General features: G+C 44.3%; 1 protein-coding gene across 1 annotated transcript in view; it reads left to right on the top strand.

The window, feature by feature from the left end:
• Positions 1–12,380, top strand: part of LOC132819201 (collagen alpha-1(XXIV) chain) — a 429,304-nt gene that overhangs the window by 319,136 nt on the left and 97,788 nt on the right. Inside the window, exons 34-35 of the mRNA XM_060830653.1 lie at positions 1,153–1,206; positions 7,261–7,314. Coding sequence (XP_060686636.1) covers positions 1,153–1,206; positions 7,261–7,314 — 108 coding nt within the window. The remainder of the gene's footprint in view (positions 1–1,152; positions 1,207–7,260; positions 7,315–12,380) is intronic.

Below are 12,380 nucleotides of genomic sequence, written 5' to 3'. Positions count from 1 at the left end.
TGGAATTTTGTTTTCTGTCGGGCCCAATGTTGTGCCATATGATTGGCCAGGCCAATAATCATCACTTGATCAATATCTGAAAATAATTACCTAATCAATACCTCGCAGTCATTTGTGGAACAGATAGAGGCCTTTCAGCCCATTCAAATTCATGCTAACTCTCTGTGGTGCAATAAAAATAAAAGGTGCTGGAGAGGTTCAGCAGGTCCGGTAGCACTTTTGTTTATTACATTGTGGGATAGGGCTGTGTCCAGTATTTATTACCCGTCCCTAGTTGCCCCTTGAGACGGTGGGGGTATGCCAGCTTCCTGAACCGCTGCAGTCCATGTGCTGCAGGTAGACCCACAATGTCCTTAGGGAGGGAATTCCAGGATTTTGACCCAGTGACAGTGAAGGAATGGCGATATATTTCCAAGTCAGGATGGTGAGTGGCTTGGAGGGGAATGTGCAGGGGGTGGTGTTCCCATGTACATGCTGCCCCTGTCCTTCTAGGTCAAATGGTCGTGGGTTTGGAAGGTGCTGTCTGAGGATCTTTGGTGAATTTCTGCAGTGCATCTTGTAGATAGTACACACTGCTGCTACTGAGCGTGGGTGGTGGAGGGAGTGGATGTTTGTGGATGTGGTGCCAATCAAGTGGGGGCTGCTTTGTCCTGGATGGTGTCAAGCTTCTTGAGTGTTGTTGGAGTTGCCCCCATCCAGGCAAGTGGGGAGTATTCTATCCTGACTTGTGCCGCTATGGATGGTGGACAGGCTTTAGGGAGTCAGGAGGTGAGTGACCACAGAGAAGTTGAAGAGGAGATTTAACGGACGTGTCCAAAATTCTGAGAAGGTTAAAGGGAGAAACAGTTTGCAGTGACCTGAGGATTTGTATTTATCCAACTGACAACACAACAGGGAGTTCTATTCTGGAGTGCACTGCCTGAAAAGGTGGTAGAAAAGTTTTTAAAGAATAATAATTTGCAAAACTGGATAAATTCTTGAAGTGGAAAATATTTATGGGGAATGGGTAAAGAGCGTGGTGAGAGTGGGAGGTCTTTCAGAGAGCTAGCACAGAGCTAATAGGCTGCAGGTCCTCCCTCAGTTTGTGTCATTCAATGATTCTATCAGAAATGCTTCACATTATGAAGAGTGTTTTTATTTTTAATGGCACAGGGACCTCCAGGAGCAATGGGAGATCCGGGGCACCCAGGGGAACCTGGATTCAAGGTAGGTGTGTGACCTAATCAGCTCACAAACCAGGGGCTCCCTACCTCGTACAATCACACCGAGGTCGCAGGCTCAGGTACAACTTCCCGTCAGCATTAACAGTTGGAGACATTTAGCTTGCACTACAGATCACTTTAGTCTACTTGTGGTCAGGAAATTTGAACTCCCTACTTCAGAAAGAACTCTGAGGCAAGCGGATCTCAGACTGAGATGAGGTGGAATTGTCTTCACCCACAGCCTGTAGAATTCACGACCACAAAAAAAAACTGAGGCCAAAACTTTGAATGTTTCCAAGAGGGAGTTCTAAGGAGCTAAATGGATCAAAGGCCATGGGGAGAAAGCAGGAGCGTGGAGTGGGTGGGGGGGGGGGGGGTGGTGGTCAGCCATGATCATATTGAATGATGGAGCAGGCTCAAAGGGCCGAATGGCCTACTCCGGGCCCAAATTTCTATGTTCCTATGCTCCAAAGGCTCACTCCAGTCGGACAGTGGGTTGAGAGGACAGTCCTATGAGGGGAAGTGGAGAAGGTTAGGCCATTATTCCCAAGAGTTTTGAAGAATAAGAAGGTGTGTAGAAAGAGAATTCTCAAAGAAGAGAGAATAGATGGTGTGAGGCTGTCTCCTCGGCTGATAACTCGGGAATACAGAGCCATGGGCTAGGTTTCTTTGACCGAGACAGGTAACTCGAGTCGGGACATTTCCTGACCCAACAAAGGTATCTCAGCACAAAGTTTCCCAAACAGCAAAATCAGAAATTGCTGGAAAAACTCAGCATCTGTGGAGAGAACACGGAGTAATCTTTCTTCAGAATTTCAGAACCTCTTTCCCCAAAGGTTAATTCCTGCTGTAGGAGAGGGTGGAGATACTGAGGTGGGACAAATTCTGACCCATCCCAGTCGAAGGCAGGTCAGAGGTAACTGTAGGGGAGCCTGAATACCCAGGCACTCTGGGATAATAGGCCCTTCCCCTTAACTGTGGTCATCTCCTGCTGCCATTTTGGAAGCCCCATGGAGCCACTGGAAATCAGTGAAAATCTGGCCAATCGTCTCACTTAGACATGAGGGGTAGTTTCTTCACTCAATGGTGTTGAATCTTTGGAATTTTCCACGTCAGAGGCCAAAGCCTGCTCAGTTACTGAGGAGAATCACCACCATTTTACCACAGAGAATGGCAGGCTCTTACTGTCTGTTGGGAGAGTGAAGGAGGATGATGTTCATGTTGGAGATCTTTCTACTCTAGCTCCTATTTCTCTGACCAATTAATCTGTGAATCTCATTGTGCTGTTACAAAGTGGGTGCCTTAAGACAGTCAATCTCCCCGTCCAGTCAAGAAATTGCTTTTCTTCTTCCACTTCTATGAATAGCAGCATCTGAAGGTACGTGTAACAGGACCTCCAGCAGCAGGTGGCAACAGTGAGGGAGGACACCAAGCAGGGCAGCTGGAGCAGTCAAACCGACCCCCTCTGAAGGAGGGAGGCTTGATAGGGAGAAAAATCAGACAGATAAAAGCAGATGTAAATGATAGGGTTCAATCCATATAAATACTTCCTTGATTAATTATAATGTTCCTTCATGTTGATAATTAACTAATGTTAATGGAATAAAGGATCCCTGCTTCATGATGTTTGGGCTGCCTGTGTGTTCAGAGCTCAAGTTCCATGAGCAAAACCCTTGAGTATATTCCTCTTGTTCTGATGATTTGGTCCATTCAATTTTTTCCTTGATTTATTTTTTTCCTCATCCCAGTCCTTACATGTTTTGCATGAGGTCACTTTCAACAGAAACACTCTTTATTTCTGCATTGATTTAGACATTTCTGGTTGCCAATTCCCAGTGTTAATCAGACCTTGTCCAGAAACATTTCATTCCAGAGATGTCCTTTGAAACTCAGTGTTGTTGATGTGAGAATGAGCATGCAGTCTCCAGAGACAAAGAGGTGACCCATAAACTGCCAGCCAGCAAAAGGTGCTGTTGGATGTTATAATTCACTCTGTGTTATAGTCCCCTCCCTAACCATCACTCCCCCAGCACAAGAACGTCAGCAATGGGGAAATATGAAAACAAAGATGGGAAAATTAAATTCAGAGAATTGGTTCACTAGGTGTGCAAGCAGAGAGCAGGATGGGCCATTGGAACATGGTGAGAGTTAGATTATGTTATAGACCAGACCAGACCCTTTCAAAACATTTTAAGAGGTAGCCTAGACCCTAACTTTTTGTTACCTTAAATTCAAATGTAAAGTGCAGTGTTCTGGATGCACGCAACTGGTCAAACTACTCGACATTAAACAATTTATTTAAACATTATCATTAAAATATGACCAAGGAAAGAGGAATTTAGCATAACATCTCCATTGGAAAACTTAACAGAACAACAGATAGTAACTACTACTAATTAACCGTTTTGACATAGTAACATCCCATAAACACTCCCCTTGGCAAAAAGGCAAATCCAGAAAAATAGGTTTGTCTCACAGGAATCAGGGAGTGTCCCAGAGGACTAGAAAATCGCTAACATGGCATCCCTGGGAGTCAGGCAAAAGACAGAAAATTACAGACTGATTAGCCTGACCTCGATCATGGGTAAGATCCTGGAATCCATTGTGAAGGGTAAGATTTCTGTTTACTTGGAAGTGTGTGGTAAAATAGGGCAAAGTCAGCATGGTTTCATCAAGGGGAGGTTATGCCTGACAAATCTGCTCGACGTCTTTGAGGAAGTAATGAGCAGGTTAGACCAAGGAGAGCCAATAAATGTTATCTACCTGGACATCAAGGAGGCCTTTCACAATGTGCCTCACAGGAAGCGACTGAGTAAGATATGGGCCCATGGTGTTAGAGGCAAGGTGCTAGCATGGATAGAAGCTTGGCTGTCTGGCAGGAAGCATAGAGTGGGGACAAAAGGGTCTTTCTTAGGATATGACAAGTGGTGTTCCGCAAGGCTCAGTGTTGGGACCACAACTTCTCACTTTATACATTAACGATCTGGATGAATGAACTGAGGGCATTCTGGGTAAGTTTGCCGAGATTCAAAGATAGGTAGAGGGACAGGTAGTATTGAGGAGGTGGGGAGACTGCAGAAGGATTTGGACAGGTTGGGAGAGTGGGCAAACAAGTGGCAGATGGAGCACAGTGTGGGAAAATATGAGGCCATGCACTTCGGTAGAAAGAATAGAGGCACAGATTATTTTCTAAATGGGGAGAAAATTCAGAAGTCTGAAGTACAAAGGGACTTGGGAGTTCTAGTCCAGGATTCTGTCAAGGTCAACTGGCAGGTGGGTCAGTAGTTAGGCAGGCAAATGCGATAATGGCATTTATTTTGAGAGGACTTGAATATAAAAAGAGGGATGTATCTGTAAGGCTCTGGTCAGGCCACATTTGGAGTATTGTGTGCAGTATTGGACTCCAGATCTCAGGAAGGATGTACTGGCCCTGGCGTGTATTCAGAGGAGCTTCATGAGCATGGTCCCAGGAATGAAAAACTTAACATATGAGGAACTTTTGAGGATTCTGGATCTATACTCGATGGAGTTTAGAAGGATGAGGGAGGGGATCTAATTGAAGCTTACAGAATGGCCTGGACAGAGTGGATGTTGGGAAGATGCTTCCATTGGTAGGAGAGACTAGAACCCAAGGGTTTTAGACTAAAGGGGAGACCTTTTAGAATGGAATAAGAAGAAACGTCTTCAGCCAGAGAGTGGGGAATCAATGGAATTCACTGCCACAGAAGGCTGTGGAGGCCGGGTCATTGAGTATACTTAAGACTGAGATAGGTTCTTGATTAGTAAGGGATCAAGGGTTACAGGGAGAAAGTGGGAGAATGGGGTTGAGAAACTTATCAGCCATGATTGAATGGTGGAGCAGACTCGATGGGCTGTATGGCCTAATTTCTGCTCCTATGTCTTATGGCCTTATATGTAACCCAGCAGCAGAGAGAGAAACACCAGCTTCTAACTGTAACTGAGACAAGAAAAAGATAGCTCCTACTTCTTCAAAACTCCAGCAGCTTCTGCTGAATCTAAAAGCGAAAAGAAAACCCCAGAAAACCTGGTCTGTGAGAGTTGGCCACACCCATCCAGGCAGCTTCTATTGTTCCAACTTCATTAAAAAAACCACAACCTGTTAACATTACTGACTTTCTACCTGGATGTCTCAGCACATCTACCTTAAAACTTCCCTTCAAATAAAACCCTGGGCAAAGTAACCTCTTAAAGCCACAGTTACAGACAGCAGAGCCTTGAATATGTGAACATTTACAGAAGCAGAGAGAGAGTAACTGGCAAAATGTGGAAGCAGTTAATTTTACAGGCAGCAAATAGATCTTTTTTCAAATCCTTGTCCCATCCTAGCCCCTACATCCCTATCACCTTCCCAATCCTCCACACACTTCCGATTCTGGTCTTCCTACAGTAGCATCCGGCATGGTGGCACAGTGGTTAGCACTGCTGCCTCACAGCGCCTGAGACCCGGGTTCAATTCCCGACTCAGGTGACTGACTGTGTGGAGTTTGCACGTTCTCCCCGTGTCTGCGTGGGTTTCCTCCGGGTGCTCCGGTTTCCTCCCACAGTCCAAAGATGTGCGGGTCAGGTGAATTGGCCATGTTAAATTGCCCGTAGTGTTAGGTAAGGGATAAATGTAAGGGTATGGGTGGGTTGCGCTTCAGTGGGTCGGTGTGGACTTGTTGGGCCGAACGGCCTATTTCCACACTGAAAGTAATCTAATCTAATCATCTCTCCGTTCACTGCAGTGTGCCACAGAAACCCTCTGCCGCTCTCATTTCCACATGCTCCTGAAAACATATCTCTTTGGCCAAGTCCCGATCCTCTGTCCTTATCTCTGTTTTTATGGACATTCCCATGAAGCATCTCAGAGCATTTCATTGCAATTGATTTCTTCGTGGGTCGCAGGTATTGCTGACTGGGCCAACATTTGTCGCTCATTCCTAATTGCCCCTGAACTGAGTGGGTTTATACAACAGGGTGAAAGTGAGGACTGCAGATGCTGGAGATCAGAGTTTAGATCAGAGTGGTGCTGGAAAAGCACAGCAGGTCAGGCAGCATCCGAGGAGCAGGAAAATCAACGTTTCAGGCAAAAGCCCTTCATCAGGGTTTATACAACAGTCAGCAATAATTACCATTAGAATAGCTTTTAATTTCAAATTTATTGTATTAGATTTCACAATCTTCCATGATGGGATTTGAACCTTTGTCCCCGGAGTGTTAGTCTAATGCTCTGGATAACTATTTCAGAGACATTACCGCCTCCCTCAAGCCTGTAATCCACAGCCCCAAAGCACTTGTTTAAATCACACTGTGGCAAATAAATAGAAATCTAAAATCCGAACTGGAAAGCTAGACTCAGTAACAGTGCCCAGGAAAATGGATCACTAATGTCCTTTGGGGAAGAAACTCTGTCATCCTTCCCCAGTCTGGCCTGTATGTGACTCCAGACCCACAGCAATGTGATTGGCTCTTAATTGCTATGTGTTGTGGCTGAGCAAGCTACTCAGTTCGAAAGCAGCCAGGAATAGGGAACAAACCAAATTGTACCCATGTTTGAAACCCAAGTAAAGCAATAGATGGTATGTTCAGATGTAGCTTTTGAGCACATTTTGCAAGATCACCCTGTGTGGTAATTACAAAAAATAAGTTGTTTACCAAGCAAACCAATTGAGCAAATTATTTTTGTTCATTCAGGGAATATGGGCACAGTGGCAAGGCCAGCATTTATTACCCATCTGTAAAGGTTAAGTCAACCACATTGCTGTGGGTCTGGACTCACGTGCAGCGCAGACTAGTTAAGGGTGGCAGATTTGCCTCCCAGAAAGACGTTAGTGAACCCTCTGGGATTTTACAACAATTGACAGAGTCACCGTTAGACCAACTTTTAATTCCACTACTTTTTAAATTAAATTCTCAGCCTTGATGGTGAAATTGCCTGGGTTTCTGGATTACTAATCCAGTAACATTACCAGGACATCACTGCCTTTCCCTCATGTGATGAACTTTATTTATTTCTCAAAGTGGAATGTTAATGGATCTTGTCTCTCCTTTAAAACAGGGTGAATTAGGACCAGCTGGAAACATTGGAGAACCAGGACAAACCGGTTTGAGGGTGAGTTCAGATAAGACCACGGTCTGAGTCCTGTCCAAACAGCCCATTCACGGCCACATTCCTTGTTTCATTTCTGAAGAGCATCATATGCTACCAGAATCTTCCAATGCGTGATACAACAAGTCAGTGATTTTGTTGGTATTTTGTTTGATTCAAAGTAGTAGCTGTTACAAAAACAAAACCCAGCAGCTGGGAGGAACCCAAATTAAAAGCAGTAAGTTGTGAAATGTGTAAGCGATGGCAGCAGTGACTGCCTTAGTTTCGAAACAAATTTCTGTGAAAACCCATTTAAGTTCCTTGGAGACTGATTAGCACACACCATGAAACTACTAAATGGCTCAGTATGTTTTTTAACATTATTTTCAGAATTCAGCTCACTAAATCACAGCTGACAAATTGGCATGTTTATTAGTGCTGCCAGGTTTTTTAAGGAGTGTTTTTTACTCCATTCCAGCTGCACCAATAAAACAGCACCAGGTTCTCATTCATAAAACATATTGAGCCGAGCTTGACAATGGAGAAAAGGATCTGGTGCTATTCAAATGAAAAAGGGAATCTTGTGTTTGATTAGTCTATCCGTGCTCCTTCTCAGAAGTTTGTTCTTGTGAAAATACAAATCATTTTATTGATAATTTGAAATGTTACTGAACCGCCTCAGTTTTGAGAACACTTTAAATGCAATTCCTCGATTGCACCAAAGTAATAACTCCAACCAGTGGAGGATTTATGGCCTTTCAAAGCAACTTGCCATGTGCTAAATAAAAACCAAAACAACTGCGGATGCTGTAAATCAGAAACCAAAACAGAAATTGCTGGAGAAACTCAACAGGTCTTGGAGCATCTGTGGAGAGAAATCAAAGTTGATGTTTGAGGTCAGTGATCCTTCTTCAGAACTGATGCTTGACAGACCCTGCTGAGCTTCTCCAGCAATTTCAGTTTGAGTTTCTATTTTACCTTGTGCCTTTGTTTTCTCCAGAGTGGTGTTTTGGCTCCTGCTTTGATAACTGCAAGAGCTGGTGACATGTCCACTCTGCAATGTTATTGCTGCAGTGCTCTGAAGCTAAATGGTAGCTGTGGTTTAGAGGCTTGCCTCTGAGTCAGAAGGCTACAGTTCATGCACTCGAATCCTGGAGTAGGACAAGAGTGGAATGTACTGAGTTACTGACAAGGTACTGCACTATCAGTGGGCCCTCTTCCAGACCAGCATTTGGACTGAAACCCTGCTCCATTGATGTTCATGTTCTCTTTCCATATTCTTTATAAACAGTAGCGAATTCTTCCTGGCGCCCTGGTCCATATTGATCCCTCTAACAGCCTCACACAACAGATTAATCAAACCAGGAACTGCAGATGATGCAGATCTAAAACAAAAACAGAAAACTCGGCATGTCTCTTTGCCTCTGTGGAGAGAGATATTTTGAATGCAGTGGCCCTGCTTCAGAATGTTAACTCTGCTTTCTTTCTCTGCAGATGTTGCGAGACCTGCTGAGTTTCTCCAGAAATTTCTGTTTTTGTTTCAGATGGTCTGGTCATGATCAGATTTCTATTTGTGGGATCTTGCTATGCACAAATTGAGCATCTTGCTCCCTACTTTGCAGCAGTGACCATATTTCAGAACGTATTTGACTGGCAATCAAACACTCTGGGATATTGCGAAATGTATTATATATAAATCTAGTGGGGATTTTGTCTATCTTTATTTCAAAAGCATGGGAACACACTCCCCCGAGTCTGCTCCTGCAAGTTGTTTATTTTTCTGGATTATGTACACAACACCATTAATGGATAAGATTCCTTCTTAAATTTCATCATTCATTAGTCATCAGGAAAGACAGTTGTGATCTATAAACATTCCCTAATCCATGTTTAGTTAACCACACTGATATTATCATGTTGTAAATAAAACATGGAATGGACTTCAGAATATCTTCGCTCTTTGGGTCACCAACATGAAAGGCAATAAATTATCCATGGAACAATTTTCCAAAGTTCAGGCTTCAGTTAGTTGTAGCACACAATTATCGTCATAAATCTTCACAGCAGGAGAGTTTTCTGAAGAAAGAGTGTGGAATTCGAAAACTATCTTGCAGATCTTTTAATTGCTGAGAATCCACAGAAACTGGCCATTTGACCCATCTGCTCCATGCTGGTTTTTCTGATCCTCCCCCGCTCTTGGGATCTCATTCTATCAGCCTCTCCTCAATCACTGTCACCCTCCATGGCATTACTCAACTTCTACTTCAATGTAGCCTTAATTATTCAGGTCATTGGGCATCCCTTCACGTTCTACTCAGCTGTTGATATTTTACTGATACCTCCATTTAACACTTTTGATCACTTGCAAAGATTTGTTATTCAGCCTATAGACATTTCATTCATACCATTTGTACTTATCTGTTGACCCTCTTAATTATCTGGGATTATCTTGCCATTATCCCTCCATCTGTATATTCTGTGCCTGTGCCCTTCCCTCCATTTCACCTGATGAAGGAGCAGCGCTTCGAAAGCTTGTGAATTCAAATAAATCTGTTGGACTATTGCCTGGTGTCATGTGACTTCTGACGTTGTCCACCCCAGTCCAACACCAGCACCTCCATTTCAATGTAACACAAGATGATTTGAGTCCAGGAGCAGTGAAGCCTTGCTTTATAGAGTCATAGAGTCCTACAGCACAAAGACAGTCCCTTTGGCCCAAACTGGCTCATGCTGACCAAAATGTCCATCCACACTAACCCCATTTCCCTGCACTTGGTCCATATCCTTCTAAATCTTTTCTATCTACGTATTTGTCCAAATGCCTTTGAAATGTTGTTAATGTACCCGCCTCAACCACTTCCACTGGCAGCTCATTCCATATGCGTACCACCCTCTGTGTAAAACAGTTGCCCCTCGGATTCCCTTTTATTCTTTCCCCTCTAACCTTAAACTGATGCCCATCGATTCCCCAACCCTGGGAAAAAGACAGTGCATTCGCCCTATCCATGCCTCTCATGATCTTATACACCTCTATAAGGGCCCTCCTCAGTCTCCGACACTCTAAAGAAAATGTCCTAGCCTGTCAATCCTCTCCCTATGACTCAGACTCTTTAGGCCAGGCATTATCCTTGTAAATTTCTTTTGCACTCTTTCCAGTTTAATGACATCCTTCCTACAGCAAGGTGACCAAAACTGATCACAATACTCCAGGTGCGGCCACACCAACGTCTTGTATAATTGCAACATAACTGCTCAACTTCTATACTCAATGCCCTGACTGATGAAGGCCAGTGTGCCAAAAGCCTTCCTCACTGCCCTGTCTACCTGGGACTCCACTTTCAGAGAACTGTGAACCTGAACTCCAAGGTCCCTTTGTTCCACTACATTCGTTAAGGCCCTACCATTCACCATGAAACCCCTACTTGGATTTGACTTTCCAAAATGCAAGACCTCACGCGTATCTATATTAAATCTTCAGTTGTACAGGAACTTGGTTAGACCATATGTGGAGCACTGTGTGCAGGTTTGGTCTCTTTATCTCAAGAAAGATATTATTGCCATAGAGGGAGTGCAATGAAAGTTCCCCAGATTTGTTCCCGGGATGGTGGGAGGGTCCCATGAAGAGGAATTGGACAGACTGGCCCTGCAGTCTCTAGAGTTTCAAACAGCGAGTAGTGATCTTATTGAAACCAACAAAATACTTCGAGGGATAGACAGAACAGATAGGTCTAAGATGACTCCCCCCTGGATGAGGAATGTGGAACCAGGGGCACAATTTAGAAATAATGAATGATCATCATAAAGGTAGTGGTGAGCCTTTGGCATTCTGTACTCCAGAGCACTGGGGAAGATCGGGCTTTGTGGATGTTTCAATAGAGATTAATGATTCTTTTTGTTTATCAAAGGCTTATCAGGATAACGTCGATAAAAAGCATTGAAGTGTCCAATCAGCTGTGATCTCATTAAGTGAAGGAGATTGATGGGCTGAGGAGCCTTATCCTGTTCCTGTGAGAGATTTATAAAATCATGAGGGGTATGGATAGGATAAATGGACAAGGTCTTTTCCCTGGGGTGGGGGAGTCCAGAACTAGAGGGCATAGGTTTAAGGTGAGAGGGGAAAGATTTAAAAGGGCAACTTTTTCACACAGAGAGTGGTGCGTGTATGGAATGAGCTGCCAGAGAAAGTGGTGGCGGCTGGTACAATTGCAACATTTAAAAGGCACTGGATGGGGACATGAATAGGAAGGGTTTAGAGGGATATAGGCCAAGTGCTGGTAAATGGGCCTAGATTAGATTAGGATATCTGGTCAGCATGGACAAGTTGAACTAACAGCTGCAAATGTGTTGCTGGTCAAAGCACAGCAGGTTAGGCAGCATCTCAGGAATAGAGAATTCGACGTTTCGAGCATAAGCCCTTGAAGGGCTTATGCTCGAAACGTCGAATTCTCTATTCCTGAGATGCTGCCTAACCTGCTGTGCTTTGACCAGCAACACATTTGCAGCTGTGATCTCCAGCATCTGCAGACCTCATTTTTTACTCCAAGTTGAACTAACAGGTCTGTTTCAATGCTGTACATCTCTATGACTCTATGATATTACTCACCTCACCCACTCCTAGTGGCAGTGAGTCCCACATTCTCATCTCACTCTTTCTCTCTCTCTCTCTCTCTCTCTCTCTCTCTCTCTCTCTCTTTCCCCCCACCCTCCCCAATCTCTGCTTCCTCCTGCATTCCAATTTGGAGTCGTCAGTGACTGTCTTATATTGATAACCCTGAGATTCACATCGACCCACACAGCGAGAGCACGGTGTGCAGTTCTGGAGTCCACATTGTTGGGTGGATGTGATAGCACTGGGGACGGAGCAGAGGAGGAGATTTCCCAGGATGTTGCCTGGGCTGGAGAGTTTCAGTGATCGAGAGAGATTGGGTGGACCAGGCCTTTTCCCTTGGAAGAGAGGAGACTGAGATGGGACGTGATGGAGGTGGAGAATGTGATGAAGGGTATAAGCAGGAGGAAACCTTTCCGCTTGATGGAGGGATCTGTGACCCAAGGCCTAGGTTTAAGGGAAGGGGCAGAAGATTTACAGAGCA

This window comes from Hemiscyllium ocellatum, chromosome 9, assembly GCF_020745735.1.
Source record: "Hemiscyllium ocellatum isolate sHemOce1 chromosome 9, sHemOce1.pat.X.cur, whole genome shotgun sequence".
Classification (NCBI taxonomy): Eukaryota; Metazoa; Chordata; class Chondrichthyes; order Orectolobiformes; family Hemiscylliidae; genus Hemiscyllium; species Hemiscyllium ocellatum.
Note: the sequence above shows the minus strand (reverse complement) of the source record. Positions and strands in the feature narration are given on the sequence as shown.